At 39.0% G+C, this 17,939-nt stretch overlaps 2 protein-coding genes across 5 annotated transcripts; one reads left to right on the top strand and one right to left on the bottom strand.

Moving 5' to 3' along the window:
• Positions 1–488: 488 nt before the first annotated feature.
• On the top strand, positions 489–6,682 carry slc43a3a (solute carrier family 43 member 3a). Of its 2 annotated transcripts, XM_028978331.1 has the most exons (12): positions 493–952; positions 1,164–1,293; positions 1,659–1,705; positions 1,799–1,875; positions 1,957–2,049; positions 2,420–2,559; positions 2,933–3,093; positions 3,173–3,316; positions 3,405–3,512; positions 3,611–3,797; positions 4,231–4,351; positions 4,645–6,682. In XM_028978331.1, exons 1-12 carry the CDS (start codon positions 763–765, stop codon positions 4,786–4,788), a joined length of 1,542 nt encoding a protein of 513 aa, XP_028834164.1. In that variant the 5' UTR covers positions 493–762; the 3' UTR covers positions 4,789–6,682. The 2 variants fall into 2 exon arrangements, with proteins under 2 accessions (XP_028834165.1, XP_028834164.1); XM_028978332.1 differs by lacking the exon at positions 4,231–4,351 and having other exon boundaries at positions 489–952; positions 4,645–4,805.
• cabp2a (calcium binding protein 2a) lies at positions 5,191–17,394 on the bottom strand. Of its 3 annotated transcripts, none has more exons than XM_028978333.1 (7): positions 17,210–17,394; positions 16,688–16,879; positions 7,095–7,125; positions 6,858–6,992; positions 6,402–6,511; positions 6,098–6,245; positions 5,191–5,943 (listed from the first exon to the last, which is right to left on the bottom strand). In XM_028978333.1, exons 1-7 carry the CDS (start codon positions 17,288–17,290, stop codon positions 5,918–5,920), a joined length of 723 nt encoding a protein of 240 aa, XP_028834166.1. In that variant the 5' UTR covers positions 17,291–17,394; the 3' UTR covers positions 5,191–5,917. The 3 variants fall into 3 exon arrangements, with proteins under 3 accessions (XP_028834166.1, XP_028834167.1, XP_028834168.1); XM_028978334.1 differs by lacking the exons at positions 16,688–16,879; positions 17,210–17,394 and adding exons at positions 10,243–10,449; positions 10,740–11,533; XM_028978335.1 differs by lacking the exons at positions 16,688–16,879; positions 17,210–17,394 and adding an exon at positions 10,740–11,495.
• Between the last annotated feature and the right edge of the window lie 545 nt (positions 17,395–17,939).

The following is a 17,939-nucleotide window of genomic DNA, read 5'->3' as shown; positions in this document are numbered from 1 at the left end:
ATGCTGCATATATTTTTTAAATATGCCAGTAAATAGAAAAAAAGTTCAAATGAATTTCAAGCTGCACGGTTCAATATTCAATATATCAATATAAACAACAGTGTTTCTTAGATTAGGTTATATTTGGCTCTCCACAAAACAAAATTTCCCTAATTCAATATATTATGAAATAAATCGTGATTCAGTCGCGTTAAATTAAATTCAGAATTACTCTGTTGCTCTGTACCCACCAGCAGGAGGCGTACGTGACCCACACATCCTCTCCAACAGTTTGACTGACTTTTCAGAGCTCTTCAGAGGGACAAGCAGGAAAGAATTCGTACACAGAAAGCACCCAATGACAAAATCACAACAAATATCACAATAATAGTGACATTTCGGTGCTTTTAATATAAAAACAGAAATCCCTAACTGGTTTGAGTTACAGTGGATATTAGTTCATTGGTTGTTTATTTTAACTGCACCGGTTGCTTGAGCCAAAAGCATCCACTGTTGTTCATTTGTTGTTCTGTGTGTCTCTCATACATATATTCTGACATTATCTGTCTGGTCCACTCCCTTGCCTTGTAACTTGTTAACTCCAAACTCAGTCACCCTGTCCAGTGAGCAGCAGCGTTTGCAGGACACTGATAAGGCAGAAACGAGGTGAAAAAAGAAACATTTCTGACAATCGCCTGAAACAAGCCGTAAAGCTGTAGACTCAGAATAAAAAATACAACAAAGGTTTCTCTGTTGTTGGAGAAAAATCAGCCGTAAGGGAGAATGTTTTCTTGCGAGAATAGACTGAAATTGCGTTATAAGTTGACCCTTGTTTCAGGCCTGGTGGAGTGCCTGTGTTTTTCTGGGGTGGTCTTTGGTTGGGCCTCGCTTGTTTTTGTTCTAAAAGAAGATGGATACTTCAGCGACCTCTGTGTGAACGTGACACGACCTGACAACAATCTGCCACACACAGGTATGCCTAAATTCTAGATATAAAATACCATACTGATGCATTATTATGAAGGCGGAACCAATGATCTGAAAATAAGTAATGCAATGTCTGTTTTACCTTTTTAGTCTTTTGTGTGAACAATGCATACATTTGCAAAAACAGGAACAGCAACTGCAGCAATTGTTATGTTTAACTAGGTTTTTAACTAGATTTTTTCCATCCTCATACATAGACTGCACTGGACAAGACGAGCAGTTCTCCCTGATCTTCACCATCGCCTCCTTCCTGAACAATTTCCTCTCCCTGCCCAATGGCTTCGTTTTTGACTACTTTGGCACGATGGCAACAAGATTTATAGCAGTGTGAGTTTCACAGTTAATAATCCCTCTGCACATGCAAATGTTTAACCGAATATGACCAAAAACGCAGAGTGACTCTGGGGTGTGAGTATAATTATCTCGAGATAAGAGTTCTGAAGATGTTTAGCAGAAGTGTTCTGAAGATGTTGGTGAAACGGTAAAAAAAAAAAAAAAGGATGTTGAGATGTATGCACTCAACCACAGAAAGCACTGACTTTAAAAATCTCATGATTTATAATGAGATATAATGAGATTATGTCAAAAGAAAATTTGGTGCCAGCAAAAGTTACTTATTTCTGAGATTCCAAACAACGACTTTAATTTGTTAACAGGGAAGAAATGTGACTCCTGTTGTTTGGCTATTGCAGGTCTTTATATACAACAGGAACACTGATGGTGGCAGCATCTAGTGCAGGTAGATTCTTTAACTGATGTCTGCATTATGAAGTAATTAAACAGTAATTTATTTAAAAAATATCCCTTCTTTTTGTCCATTACTCCTACACAGCACTCTCCCTCATGCTGTACCCAGCTTTGTGCTTTATTGCAGTGGGTGGAATTTTTTTTCTCATCACAAACATTCAGGTAAGGCACTACAGACCCGTGGTTTTGCCGTGCTTTTTAAAGCGATCTTTCTAAAACACACATTCTTGGCTACACAAATAGGTGGGGAACCTTTTTGGAGCTCATCGTTCTACCATCATCACCCTCTACAATGGAGCCTTTGACTCATCCTCTGCCATTTTCTTTATTATAAAGGTGATAATTCCCTTCACAAGTGCAGTCACAGCTAGACATTCTTCATCGATTAAATCTATTACTCTTCAAATACAGCATTCAAACATTAACAGTGCAATTAGCAAGACAAGAGACAAAATGCTATGCAAACTGGCATTAACAAGTTATAATATTGCAGAGCTATCTACACATATGTACATAGGACTTTGGGTTTTAATATTGGTATTTGTTATTTTGTCCTTTATTGTGTCATTTATGAATTGAATATATGAATCGCAAGGCATGTTTAGCCCCCTGGGTGATCACAACTCACAGTCTGCAACCCACTGTACACCATAACCACCACCACAATATGGCATGATCTAAACATTGCTATTGTAATTCGTTTCAGGTACTGTTTGAGGCGGGCATTTCTTTCCACTTTTCCTTCCTCTTCCTCACTGCCTGTAGTGTTATTCACTTTCTTCGTACCATCTTCCTCATGCCGAAGAAACACATCCCCTACCTCATTCCTGATGACTACACATATGGGTGAGAACAATTACAACTGCACACCTACACAAGCAGCTGAATAATTTCTGCTAAATTATTATATTTTTGTGCATTGGTCTCTTTTGTACTTTAACAATAACAACGTTCAAGAGTTTCAGTCGTCCTATGAGCATTTTTGATGCATGTGACATACTAAGCCTTTCAAATTTCTATTTTCATAAATAGTATATGCAGCGCACATTCACCCTTGATTTTGTGTGACAAGATAAGTCCTCTGATTATTAAGCAGCATGTCATCAGGATGTGGAGGAACAAAAGGGAGCAAGGGGACCCAGTAAAAAGCCAGTGTGCAAAATAAACTGGTCACTGAGTAGGACGAGTTGCTGGTAACAGTTTTGTGTGGTTTGAGTAGAATGAACTGTGGCAAATCAAAAAGCTACGATATGGAGACACCAGAGGCGGAGCAGCAGCAGGAAGAAGATGTGGCAGAGCGGCCAGGCAATCTACCATTACAACCTCAGGATATACCTCAGGAAACAATAGAAGAGGGCACAGGACACAGAGCAGGGAAGGGTACTAACTGTTCGTCTTTCCCTTGAACTTGCATTTAGAATATGTCTCTCACTTCAACCTGGTACGCTTGCTGTTCCAGAGACCACTTTCAGGAGCTGCCTCACATCCTCCTCCTTCCTGTGGCACCTGGTGTGGCTTTCTGTCATGCAGCTCCGCCACTACTTCTTCATCGGGACTTTGAACCCGATGCTTAACCAGCTGTCCAACCAAAATCCAGCCCTGGGTAGAATCAAATCCTCGGATTTTCAGCATGATGTTGTGCAGTTACGCCTTATTTCCACACTCACCGTCTGTATTTCCCTCTGCATCAGTGAGTCAGTACACCAATGCCTTTGCCTTCACTCAGTTGTGTGGTGTGCTCTGTGCTCCCTGGAATGGACTTATTATGGACAGACACAAAGGCAAGCCACTGGCTGCAGGTGAGCTTTTTATTTCTGGTAAACACAATATTTCTTCACTATATTAGCATAAACCACAACTGTGCAAGTGAACAATTGTGTTTTTCTTTCTTATTGAGGCATGACGCACAGAGAGGCTGACCTTCAGTCAGCAGCACTCTCCCTCTTCATCACTTCCCTCCAGTGCCTCCTGTTCTCCATCTGTGCTGCAGTTCCTGTCCTCCCCCTTCAGTACATCACCTTCATCATACAGGTCCTTAACCGTGCCTTTCTCTATGGAGGCAATGCTGCATTCATTAGTGTCGCGTGAGTATATGTTTATGCACTTCTTTTATTAGGATTTAAACACCCTTTTTACCCCCAAATGACTATGCAGAGTTCAAGGCAGAGGGTGGTAGTAGCCTAGAGGGCAAGACACTCGCTTATGAAGACCCCAAAGTTACAGGTTCAAACCCCACTTACTACCATTGTGCCTCTGAGCAAGACACTTAACCCTGAGTGTCTCCAGGATGACTGTCCCTATAACTGTGGATAAGGACATCTGATAAATATCATAACTGTATAAATATATTCTTCATTAATACATGTAAAATCGACTGACCCCTCTACCAAACTGAACTGGATTTGCTCAACTTCAATTAAGACTTCAGCTACATCTTTTTCATGTAATGGACATGTTCACAGTGAAAAGCATAACAATAAAAAGAATGCTGCACAATGAAATTTTGAAAAATTTCAGGTTTCCCAGCCAACATTTTGGGAAGTTATTTGGAGTGATGATGTCATTATCTGCCGTTGTGGCGCTGCTTCAGTACCCCTGTTTCGCCCTGGTTAAGGCACAAGGAGGGGACACTACCTATGTAAGCATCCAAAGCCATTTGTATGCTGTGTAGATATTAGGACTGCAGAACAGGGTTCATTTAAATTTCAGTCGCAATGCACTTTGTAGTCACTATTTTGAAAAACAATCTTTTATGCATGACTGCAGCAATATGTGAGTGTAAATGTGATATAAATGTGATATAAAACCTGATCAATGGGGAGAAGACACTATATTCAATGTTTAACCTTATTCTGTTATTATCCCCAGACTTTCTATAGTCTGGTACTTGTTTGCTTAGTGATAGTTATCTTTATATCTACCTCTTTCCAGGTCAATATTGCTCTAACATTGCTCACTTTGCTGGCTTTCATTCACCCCCTGGACATCTACCTCAGCTGCAGAAGAATGGCTAAGCAGAGGGAGAAAACACTGGCTGTGTCATCAGAGGCACCAATGATGGAAGCAAAACTGTAACAAATGACAGGGATTATTATTGAAAATACCACTGTAAAAAACAATTAATTTGTTCTAGACTCTCACATACATTTCATATTTTTACCCCATAATCAATAGTGTTAACTATTTCCTTATCAATAGATTTCAGTAGTTTTCTACAGTGTCCTTCAGTGTTTTATGTTGTAATGTGTTAATTTTTTATGACATTGTGACAAATACGTCCCTTCACTTTTCTAAATGTATGTGTGTATGTGTGTATTTAGCCATTATAACAATAGCAAGTTTGTAAGTTGACTGACATCCTAAAATTAGGGATATTCTTTGAGATCTTAAAAAAATTATATTCTTTAACTTAATTTAATCATTCAAAAAAGTATATTATACTAAAACAAAATTGAAAATAATAAAATAACGGAAGGCTTTGAACTGAATTAAATTTTATTATTTCATGACACAGTTCAAGAAAGTGGGTGAGTGAGTGTACTGTGACAACTGAATTAGGACCTCATCATAATTGGTAAGAAGATGACTGTCACATCATGTCTGCCACGTCCTCATCTGTGTCCTGACTTTGTGCTAATTAACCTCCCTCAGTTCTAATCACTTGTGTGCATGTAATCCATCTCTTTCTAGACCTTGTTGGTTATCTGTGCTGGCTTCTTGTTGTGACCTGCTTTTAGAGAAGTTCACTTTTGGTACTTAAGCATGTTTAAATTTATGTTCTTGTCACTTGCACCTCATGCCCTCCCTCAAGTGTTTCAACAGAAGAAAGAAAAATGTATTTGTTTAACTTTCATATATTTATTAATCTAATGATAGAATTTGCAGTATTTTATTATATTCTATGCTATTATTTACATGACCATGATTTTTTGTATATTGTGTGCTGTGGCAATGGATATACAACCATTTTCTCTAACCCCACAGTGTTTTAAACTATACTTCATATTTAAATGAGAATGGGTAAAATTATTCATATAGCCAATGCACATTTAAAGTAGGTACAAAAAGTTAACAACAATATTTACAGAGTAATTATTTAGTCAAACAGGGTAATGTGATGAAAACGTTCATATATTGTATATTAAAACAAATATGTCAGGTAACAATTCATTAGTAGACAGTATTTTTCTTCATGTCTCCATGTTCAGCGGGACATCATTCTCACAAACTCTTGATATGCAGCAAGAAGGAAGAAAGACACACCAGTAGATTAATCACCCTGTAATTTGCTTTGATTTGATTCCCTTACCCATTAATTATATGCTTAATTTATTTAAACCCATATTTATTTTAAAACCATTACTTCTCAACTGCACAACCTCACCTTCAAAGTCCACCAGACCATCTCCATTGAGATCTACATCTCTGAGGATCTCGTCAATCTCCCTGTGGTTGAGCTGCTCTCCCATCAGCTTCTTCATTGCCTCTCTGAGCTCTGCAAGGCTGATCTGGCCATCCCCATTTGAGTCAAACTAAAAAATAAAAAGTAGAGGCATGCTGTCAAATGCGGAGTCCAATGGTGTGAGGTTTAAGAAATGCTGAATACAATGGTGAGAGAAGTTTTGAGAAATTCAGTCAACAGACTAATTAAGAAGTCGGATATTAATGAATTCACTGTGAAAACCAACTTCTCTGAAAGCATCCCGCAGCTCCTTTACTCCTATCATGTCGGCTGTTTCTGCCAGCATTTTGGGACCCATTAATTCCACGAAGTCATCGAAGTCCACTCTGCCACCACCTAGAGGTCAAATATAGCAATTACAGCGGAGCGTTAAACGGGTTCTACTGTACTAAAGAAACACAACTGGAGCAGTTGATGAAATGCTTTACGCATGTACTTTATATTCATGTGGAATTAGTTTTTTTTAATAAACACTGATTATCATGATGATTATTATTATTGTAACTGTCATGATTTGTGTTGTTAATCTGCCTAAACAGTTAAACTGTACCATGCAAGTGTTTTATTACCGGTAGTTCTCATCACATGCGGTATGACTGTTAAGAGATCTGTGTCAATATATGCTAGCAGAATTACATCTTCCAGGAATCCACCACTCCTAATTTGCAAAATGGCAACTCACATATCTGCTGGCTCAGTTCAATTAGCTCCATCTCTGTGGGCATGTATCCCATGGTTCTCATGCACTCGCCCAAATCCTTACAGCTGATGAAGCCATCTCTATCTTTATCAAATTCCCTGAAGGCCTCCTTCAGCTCTGCACAACAGAAAAAAGGAAAGAGTAGATCAAAGTGAAAAGTGAGTCTTTAGTTTGTGTATTTGGGATTAGTTTATATGATCTTCGAAGATCTCTCTGTACCTTCCATTTCCTCAGGCCGCAGATCTCTGTCCTGCAGTGTTCCAGTGTAGAAAGAGAGACACAGAAAGACTGACAGTAAATGCTAGAGGGACAATCTCCTTTTACATATGTCATCTTACAGAGACAACAACATACAGAAAGACAAACTGAAGGCATTGTCACACCTGAGTGCTGCTGAGCTTCCAGACAGCACCCAGAAGCCGGACAACAAGGCTCTAATCATGGACGGATGCCGCTGATTAGGCATCTATAATTAGGGCCCTGTTATAAGGAACAAGATGGTCTGTCTCATGTTTGTTTCTGTTCCTGGCCACACGCCTTCGGGTTTGTTTATGCTTGTTAATTCTTTCTGTTTCATTTTTGTTTTCATTTTTTGTCATTAAAACCCCTGTTTCAACCACAATGCCATGCTCCTGCGCTTCTGTCTTTGGTGGAATGATTGCACAAACTGACACAAATTTCTGAGAAAGCATTTTTTCTACCATAAATTGTCTCCAAAGGCATTTCAGAGATTTTGGCAGCAACCGGCCTCACAACTGCAGACTCGTGTAACCACACCAGGACCTCCACATTCAGCATGCTCTCCTCCATGATCACCTGAGACCAGCCACCCGGAGAGCTGTAGAAAAAAATCGGTTTGCATAACCGAAGAATTTCTGCACAAACTGTCCTAAACTGTCTCAGGGATGCTCATCCTCATCAGGGTCTGGACCTGACTGGAGTTTGCTCACATTCGATGTGGTACGCTGGAAAGCCGCTCTGTTCGCAGATTTGTCCTGGTTTTCACTGTTCATGGCAGATGGCAGACATGTGGGTGAGCGGTTGGCTGGTGTTGTGGATTGAGTGGCCAATGATGGTGGGGGGTTATGGTATGCAAATACACATAACGAGATCCTGAGACCCATTGTTGTGCCATCCATCCATCTTGTTGTGCCATCACCTCATCTTGCAGCATGATAATGCAAGGATATGTGCTCAATTCCTGGAAGCTGAAAACTTCCCAGTTCTTGCATACTCACCAGTCATGTCACCCATTGAGAATGTTTGGGATGATCTGGATCAGTGTATATGACAGCATGTTCCAGTTCCAGATAATATTCAGCACAGCTATTGAAGAGCAAAAACTGCAAATTCCAGTTTTCCAAATTGGCCTTTAATTGTGGGTAGTCTAAGGCAGACCTGTGTCTAATCAGCACATTGACATGCCATACCTGTGAGGTGGGATTATCTCGGCAAAGGAGAAGTGTCTCTAACACAGGTTTACACATTGTTAATGTAGAAAATGTTTCAGATCTTTGAGTTCAGCTCATGAAAAATTGGAGCAAAAACACAAGTGTTTCGTTTATGATCCGATTCATGGCGGCTGTGTTTGGCCCGTGTCTCGCAATTGCTAAAGGTATGCTGACCACCATGAAGACAACATAGCCATTTCTGCAGACTGGTCAAACGGTAACATGCAGTCCAGGCCGGCACTGTGAACAGATTACTTAGGTGGAAGTTGCCAGGCAGCAAATGGAGATCAAGAGATTTTGGCTGGTTTAGTATGTGAACAGCCCATGTACACACATGGCTAGTCTGCATACGCACACAATCACTGTTGCACACTTTTGGCCCGGGAGTTCATCTTTCATTCCCTAAACCATGCTGCTATCAAATATGTCTGTCCTTGTTTGTTCAGCTTGCGCGTGTGCACATTTCCAGCTCTTAAAAACCCACCATTCTGCCCCTGCTTACTTAGAAACTAGTGTCTGCTTTATATCCCTGTGACCCAACAGAGTGGATTAGATTATATTACAATGACGGCAGTAACCGGGGCCTAGTCACACACATTAATGTTTGCTCACCCTCAAAGCGATCTGTTTCTTTTCTGTTCTACTTTTTGCCACATCTGACCTATTTCCACTGAACCACTTAACTAATGACAAACAGGGGGAAATTAGGAGGGCGATAATCTCATGATGAGTAGCTTCAGGTGAATGAGGGGGAGATGGGAATATTTCATCGACACAAACAGGATTCTGGGATTACTAACCAGATTTGGGTATCAACATAGAATTAAAATGCGTCAGAATTGTGCATGGATTTCTGCAGTTTTATTCCAAATATTTTAGCAGACACAAAGGATGGCTGTCTTGTTCTCACACCGTCTTGTCCAAAACCAAATGCTGATAAACTCACTAGCATGAGTAATGGTAGGTCCCTCCCAGTAATAAGCTTTTTCTCCACAGGAATGGTGTATTCATTCATCTGGCACAAGGTCGTGAGATGATTGACCTCTAAAATGCATTTTAGCCAAACCAAGATATGTTCCCAAAGGTGTATGATAGCCATCAACAGGATATTATACAGCTGCTGTGTGTTGCTCTGATATCCAGTCTGTCTGTACCTGCTGGGAACTGAACATCTAAATTACAATCTTGATGAGCTGCAGAAGACTCTGGCCAGAAAAAGCTCATTTGCATAGTTTTTGTTCTTAAGTCAGTTTAAAGGTGTAAAACAGTCCAACCTATTAAAAAACACAACTACACCAGAAGAATGGAGAGGAGTTTTAAACTGAAATCAACGTGCCACTGAGCCACGCCTTCGTTTAGAAGTCATGACAATTGTGTCTCGCTGCCCCACTGTATAGCACAGAATGTGATGCTTAATGGGTTTGGCAATACACACTTGAAGTATAAAATTTTTCCTTAGTTCAACACATTAATAATTTCCCTCATCCCCTAAAATAATGGATAGTTTGTTCCAATTCATGAATATTTTCATTACCTCTATTTTAGTATAGTAGAATGGTAAAAAAAGAACTAGAGAATGTGTAGCTAACCATGCTGTCACGGCCCGGGGGTTGCAGGACTGGATGCATTTGCACGACTGGGAACAAACAGGCGGTTTATTACCAAGAACACGGGAGCGCACACACCAGTACAGGACCACAATTTTATGACCAGATGAGGACATGAGACAATAGGCAAACATTTATACAAGACCACAGCTATACACAATCAGGGAAATCAGGAGCACCACAAAGACAACACAAAACTCTGGACCGAACCGTGGAACCCTCTCCCCCTGGAGTAAGATTGTGACACATAAGATATGAGCCTGTGTTAAAGCCAGCTGCATATATACATTCATGAATATGAGAACATACGAGCTGTGACTGGGCAAACCCCTGTTTGAGGAAGATACACGCAGGCCCCACGATGTTGTGTAGCATTGTGCAGTTCTGGACCAGAGTGCACAGGGGCTCGTCAAACTCCCGTTCACTTCCTGAATCCTCTGCCCCCTCTTCATCACCCTCGATTCCTCCGAGCATCGCAGCTGCCAATGGTGCACTTCCCTCAAGGGGCTCCGACCCCTTGGGGAAGGAATCATACAATTAACCACCCCACCAGAACCACAGCCAGCCAAACTTCCAATCAAAGCCATTTTGTTTAATATTCATAATATAAAAGGGCAATGTCACAGGTTGCAGGATAAAGCATTATATTTAATTTATCCCACATTTTTAAATTAGTAGTGTATTTGCACTTGAGCTTGCTTAATTCAGTATTTATGAAAGGGGTCTAATAGCACTACACCAGTTTCTTTCTAGTAAAAGAATCACACCAGAGGCTAAACAGAATAAAAGAATAACGCATTTCTTACCTTCCTCATTTTGGTTCTTTTAGATGGCTTTGTTCCCATTAGTCTCTCTAAACTTTCTCTCTTTCGCTCCTGCTCTTTTTAACTGCTACTTTCTCCTTGTTCTCTCTTTCCTCTTCTTGTCTCACTTGTGTTGTCTTCACCGACTCTGCGGCTGGATTTTGCTTAATTTTAAAGCATGCGCAATGCATTCGTGATTTAAATGGCAGCAGAATTCATAACGTTGAAGAGGCTCCCTCTAACATCTTTGTTCAAAGCATGTCAGAAACGCTTACAGAAACTCCAACTGCATGTAGAGAGATCGGACAACCTCCAATAAACGGCATCTTCAGACAACCTCTGATAAAAGATGTCCTTGTCCCAAGTCACATGTCACTATCCCCACATTTCTTTTCCCACAATTTTGTTCTACATGTAATGTATGCGATCTTAGTCTCTCCACTCCACCCATTTACTCCATTTCATTCTCACTCTTTCTGTCATATAGTGTAAGTTTCTAGTCAGCTACATGTGAGGGGGGCGGTGTAATGGGGGAATTAAGGGCAATGGAGGGAGGGGCTGAATGTTCTAATCCCCAGACTTTCAGATTTCAAAGCTGTGTGTGTGGGTTTTGGCAATTTTAGAGCAAATTACAGGAATAAGAACGAAAAAAGCATTAACAAGCAGTAACAACGATTCAGTGACAACAATATAGTAATGAATAATAATAATTATTATTATTATTAAAATAAATATATAAAAGTTCTAGTAGCATTATCAGCAACAGCAAAAACAATAACGAAAGTCTGATCTAACTACAAACTCCTAATGCAAGGTCAAATCAGTCCTCTAGTAAATGACAATATGTTCACTGTGAAATCAGACCCAATCTCCAGCTCCCACCCTCAACATGCTTTTGACGGGCTCCGCTCTGGGAGATAAACATATTACACCACTAAAGTCTGCAGATGTAAGTGCTGTAACAAGCCATAATCCGCTTAGATTTGATGTTAGCGCCACTTGTGACATCAAATAATACATCATTTTGCGCAAAGTAAAGTGACTCCATAGAGGGATTTATGGAAGAAATGAGCATGGGTTGAAACAGGGGGGCATTTTTACTATTGACTGGAGTATAAGGTAGTATAAGGCTGAAAAATAAAAATGCAAAAATTCGATTTTCCTCTTATATGTACAAAAAGACATCAGAAAGAACTGGTCCCATACTGAGTAAGAGCCCTTTTATAGAAAATAAATACATTACAGCACAATTAAAATCATTACTCATGAAAGAAAGATATTACATTATATTATTTTTGGTTACTGTCCTAAACGTCTTTGTAAGTCTCTGTATTCATGAGTTATAAATGCAATTTGATTGCATTATAAACACTCCTTTCCCACAATGGTATATTTGAGGACTTTAACTTTTTATCTAAATAATGTGCTTTCAAGGGGCTCAACACACTGTAATACATCTAGGTCACCAGTAGAGAGTAGTCAATCACAGAGAAATGTAAAATCCCAATCCTCACAAGCAAAAGTAAAAAAATTGTTCTGGATCCTGTTAAGGCTGGAATTTGCATCGAAATTTTGCATGCATTTTATACTCCTTCTGACAACAAAAGCATGGATTTTGAGGCAATACTTTTAATAATAACAATGAATATTGATATTAACATAATTGTGGGGTTAAAATATTTATGTAAGTCTTACCAAGTATAAGCATGCATTCTATTTGAGTGATTATAATATGTAGCCTTTCGCTAAAATTGTGGTATTATATAATTTATTTTTAAAATTGCATTTATTTATCACAACCTTTTATTATTAAAATATAGAATATCATCCATCATCCAAAGCATGGATAAACATAAAGCCCTATGTCTGTCTGTATTGTCTGTTTTCATGATTGTTTTGGGCCACCTCTGACATCAGCAGCAACATCTGCCACTGCCAGTTCAGAACAACTGATGTACAACAACAAATAGCTGTGTGTTATCTGCTGTTTAATCTGCCCTGATGCTGACACATGTGGGACAGTGTGAGCCCCAGGGAATGGACACTGTCCTCGAATGAGACTTGAATTGCCACATTTAACCCCTATGAATAACAGCACATCGTTTTCCCTTGAAAATGATGTGCTGGGAAAGACATAAACATTTGGTGGTGTGTGATAATGATGTGTGCAATGACTGAGTGCACATTTGGATTCACCCTCAGCTGGTCTCATGCGTTTTGCAGCCTCAGACCTGGCATACAGTTTACACAACTGCCGTAAATTCAAAGCTGACAGTGTGAACTTCCTATGCTGTACATTTACGCAGTAATTCCAAACACTAACCTGCCCATCAGTCTATTTTAAAAGCCAATCATCACATTTACAGGCATCAAGATGATGAATCACCACAAAAAAAAAAAAAACAGACAGTCGATGGTGAGCATATCGCCTTAGATTTTTCCATCGAAGCACTAATGCCCTTTGTACTGTCATGTAGCTGTGTGTGAGCTTCTGAGTTACAAGGGAGATTGCAGCTGAACTGTGTGCCTGGGAAGGCTCTGGATGGATTAGCGGCAAAAAAATAAATAAATAGGAAAATAAAAACACAAAAGATGGATTAAAGGAGGGGAAAAATGTATTATTCCCATCTAATCGTATGTGACGGGCAGAATGGATCCCACCCACCTGTCTCTGTCCTTCTACTGATCACAGGGACTGTTGCAACTTGTCTGCCTCTTCATGAGTTTCATCCAGCCGTCTGAACGGCTACTGGATGACACTTCATGTCGTGCCTGAACATCAACTAATTCTGATGAATCTGATTTATCTCTGTAGTTGACATCAGCAGGCAAGGTTGAGGCATTTTTACAAGAATTACGCACTCTCATTGACAAATATTGCTTTCCCAGACAGTTAAATGACACTATAATTTTAAATGACACAAATAAAAAAGTTTCAGTTGTGAAGACACAACTTGGTCAGTGGTGAGATGCCAAATAATAATGTTTAAGAGCTCTGCCAGAAAGTTCTAGGCCACAGCGCTGATAACACGCTATTATTAAATTAATTACAGTAGGGTTGGAATGAGTGAGACAGAAAGTCTTTCATGAGCAGCATTGTGAAATACAGGCACACATGAGACAGCACATCGTCAGAGTCTTTCTTGTGAAATTTGCACAGGATTATATTTGATTTAAATGTCGAGCGAGAGCAGGTCCCTCTTCAGTAGTAAATCCACACTGCAAGCACACTCCTTTTTACATTCACATGTAGAACATGTGCACATGTTTAAACAGAGAGTGTGTGTCCAGGAGTCAGGGTGGAGATTGTCAAGTCAAGTAAATAGTTTCTTAGAGAGAGCTTCTGTTTCAATACGGATCATTTTATCCGTTGAGTCGTTAATCTCGCCTTGATAATCCCACCACCACTTCCCCAATCAACCTCTCCATTTGCATCGCTCTTGTTATGTAATATTCAAATTCACACTGTAGGGTGATCCCTGCTAGGGTGAAACCTCTCTGGTCAGACAAACTATTAATTTAAGACTTCCAATATATATATGTAAAAGAAAATGGTAAACAGTCATACAATGCCCAATATGTTTTATGATGCACACATGTCTTCCCCAAAGCTACAATGAGCCTTAATGAGCCGCTTGTGCTAAAGCTAAAATACATGCTAAGTCTTAATGGAAACAAGTCATACTCATGTTCAGGGAGCAAAACTCTTTTAGCACTTTTAGCAAAATGTTTATCAGACAAAAGGCCGTCAGTGCTTATCCAGGCTATTCTATTCTATATTAGGCTGGTCTTCCTAGGGTGGCAAAAAGAAGGTCAGATTAAACTCCCAGCCATTTACTCTGGCTTTTAACCACTAGCGCATGCAACTGATGCAGTATTAAAATTGGGGCCATTCATTATTAGAATTTTAAAAACTGAATTCCAAGAGCTTGCGTTGGCATAAACATCACGTTAGCATCCTTTAACATCAGGGTTCAGTGATATGTATTGCGGTGACAAAGAAACTCACATCACTTATAATGAGAAATATACCCACAAGCAACCACTTTTGTCTTTTGGCCTTTTCAAATTCAATCATACAATATACCATTATGTTCTAACATTATAACACACCAGTACACCTTTTGTCCTATCCAGGAAGGTGGAAAATTGTGCCACTACATGTCTCTTATGTGCACAGGCAGCAGCATGTAACATCTGGAGAATGATGCTATGACTACTAAGCAACATTGGTGATGTGAGTGTGCATTATGCAACACAGTCAGGATGTGAGGAATAATCATGGTTACGCTTACGCGTGTTCTCAGATGAGTTTGATCTCTGCTCTGAACAATCCACTCAAAAAGTCATTTAAGGCCTCAAAATGTGTGTGGCTTTCGGTTATCACACCATAACATCTGTCGTTTCCCATTACCAAAGCATCTGGATGTCTAGTTACATATGATGAACAAAATAAATGATCTGATGCGAACAATATGCTTACAGAAAGTGTAATTAATGAGTAAAGCCACTAACCAGCACAATCTGTTTTTCATTAATATGTCATTTGGTCAACTAATTAGTCCTACATCCTCCGCGATGATAAAGACATGTAAATGTCTTCTCTCACAGGTGGCTCTGGGCTTTTAAAGACAGATCTGGAAATATGGGAACTCTGTGATGCTGAAGGCTTAATTGGCAGCTCAGTGGTGGAAACCTAACTTTAACCCTTTTGATTAATGACGTTATCTGTTGCTATATAGGGATTGTTGTTGTAGTTTCAATGACAAAAAGTCTTGATGGCTCAGTTATGTTTAAAAAACTGACATTACTTGACATACTATTTTCTGATATATTGCTGGGCAACAATTACAAACTGTGATATTTAGAAGAAAATCTTTTTAACGTTAATAAATCACAGCTAATTCTATATTTTATAAAGATGACTGTTAATTAAAACGTGACATTTAATAAAAAAAATTTAATTTGTGGTTTTCTCTTGATGTAATGCTGTGAAATTCAAGATTTGAATTCCTTGGCTAGATACAATATTTTGTAATACACTGCTTCTTGTCATTTTGTTAGCTACATTATTGACTTTAAAATGATATCACATCAGAAAGAGAAAGAAAATAATATTTACGTTGTGCAATCATTTAATTACGTTAGTCAATCATTTAATGATTCAGCTTCCTGTCAAAGATCATTGTGGAATTAAATGCATATATTCAACAAAGCATTCAACCGCTTCGCACTTCCCTTGCAACTCTAAGTGTTTATTCCTAAAGGAATATGACCAAAGCTCTGGCTAACACAGTTAAAACTGAGTATTTATGCCCCTTTTAATAAAGCGGGACATATTGTAAAGTAATAAAAATATAAAAAAATAAATAACAAACTTTTACTTTTTGACTGGATGCCAAGTGTAGGCTTTATGTGTGAGTGGTAGACTTGGTCTGTTGGGACAGTGCATCACTGCTAAAATACACAAAATGTACCGTACTGTGCAAAAGTCTTAGGCACCAATACAATATGGTGTTTATCAAAGCTGACAAAGTCAAGCATTGATCAAATATTTACCTGATCAATTTATTGCAGAATTTTCAGATTTCCATTAAACAAAGTGAAAGGCCAAACCCCCTATAGCTCAGTTATACTATTATCTTGCAATAACAGCAATACAATATTGTTTTCCATTTGTAGACTTTCCTTGTAGGAGAATATAAATTTCTTTACAGACTTGTGAGAGACCAACCCCCAGTTCTTATAGCAGGTCTCTCATTTAGTTTTTCTCAACTATCAACTTAATGCCACTATCACTTTTTTAAAATTATTGATTGTGTGTTAGTGTGGAGAAGATTAAAAATCTTGAAGAAAATTCACTAAAACTTTTACACAGTACTGTATGTGTGATTTACTGGCTCTTACAAATGAATTTCTTGCAGCAATCATTCAGCCCATGCAGCACTTACCTGGCCAAACACAGAGGCAACAATGGGCCTGAGCTTTCGCCGCTCCTGCTCTAAGTCCACCGGCCAAAGCTCTTCTTCGGCCTCCGTTGGGGATGACAGGCTGAGCGTCTTGGTCTTGGGGGGGCGTTTAAAGCTTCCAAATGAGGAGCTGCTGAACCTTCGCAGTTTCTCTATTTTCTTCTTGATTGAGCCCTATTGAGTCATAATAGAAGAGTCATAATAGAAGAAGAGATTTTAGGAAATCCATAATAATAATTTGACTTGTTTGCAGCCACATCTTAACCGATCAAGAAAAGTGGGGTAATGCCCAACAGTGTTGTAAATAGAAAATGTGGGTTAGTCTAATATTATAAATTCTGATATATTTCAGGATACAATATTTGGGTATTAGAGTATTAGGAATAGACTATTCCAATGTGCACATTGGAATCCATAATTTTAAAAGCATAAAAAATGTGATATATATCAATATATTAAATATACAGAATAATTTGCATATCAAGCTCTCTCTAGCATGTTTACCTTTTTGACAATCTTTTCTTGCGGAACCTCCATCGTTGTCATGCTGCCAGATTCCATTGAGAAATCCTCAACAATCGGCATAAACAAATTTGCCCTTCCTCTTTTATTTTCATTCTGTGTGTGATAGCAATGTTGTTAAGCTTCAGAATATCCCGCCTCTAGCCAGACCCCACCCTTTCCCCTTTCACATCTCTTTATCCCTTGATCTTTCTCCTGCTCTCTCTTGCCATTCATACTCCTCTGCCGTGACACAGTTTGAGTGATGTGATTTTGTGGGTTAAAACAGACCTGTGAAATTTTACATTTTAGATGGTTCTTTTCAGTTGAGTAGAGGTACTGTTTTGCTGCAAATTCATTTTTAATATTATATTCATGTAGGACTTTGTAAGATCTGTGGATTTCCTGCCTCTCTCCTGCTCATATATCTCCATTTAATCCCTAGTACTTTCCCTCTCTCTGTCTCTTATCCATGCTTTCCTTCATTCCATGTCCATTCACAATCCTCTTATACTTTCATATTCCTGACTGTTACAGGAATGTCTCATGCAATATGCGCTTAATCCAAAAAAAAAAAAAAACCCACTTCTACATTGACCATACCAGCAGATGAAGGATGTTCTGCATGCCATATTGTTAGAAAGCACCTTCCTCCACAAAGTATCTGAATGAAATATCTTTTCATTGTAGTTTGTAAATGTGTTTACACATTATTACAATTTCTACTACATCT

The sequence above is a fragment of the Denticeps clupeoides genome, chromosome 4, assembly GCF_900700375.1.
Source record: "Denticeps clupeoides chromosome 4, fDenClu1.1, whole genome shotgun sequence".
In the NCBI taxonomy this organism is placed as follows: domain Eukaryota; kingdom Metazoa; phylum Chordata; class Actinopteri; order Clupeiformes; family Denticipitidae; genus Denticeps; species Denticeps clupeoides.
The sequence above is the reverse complement of the archived record's forward strand: the minus strand, read 5'-3'. Positions and strand labels throughout refer to the sequence as shown.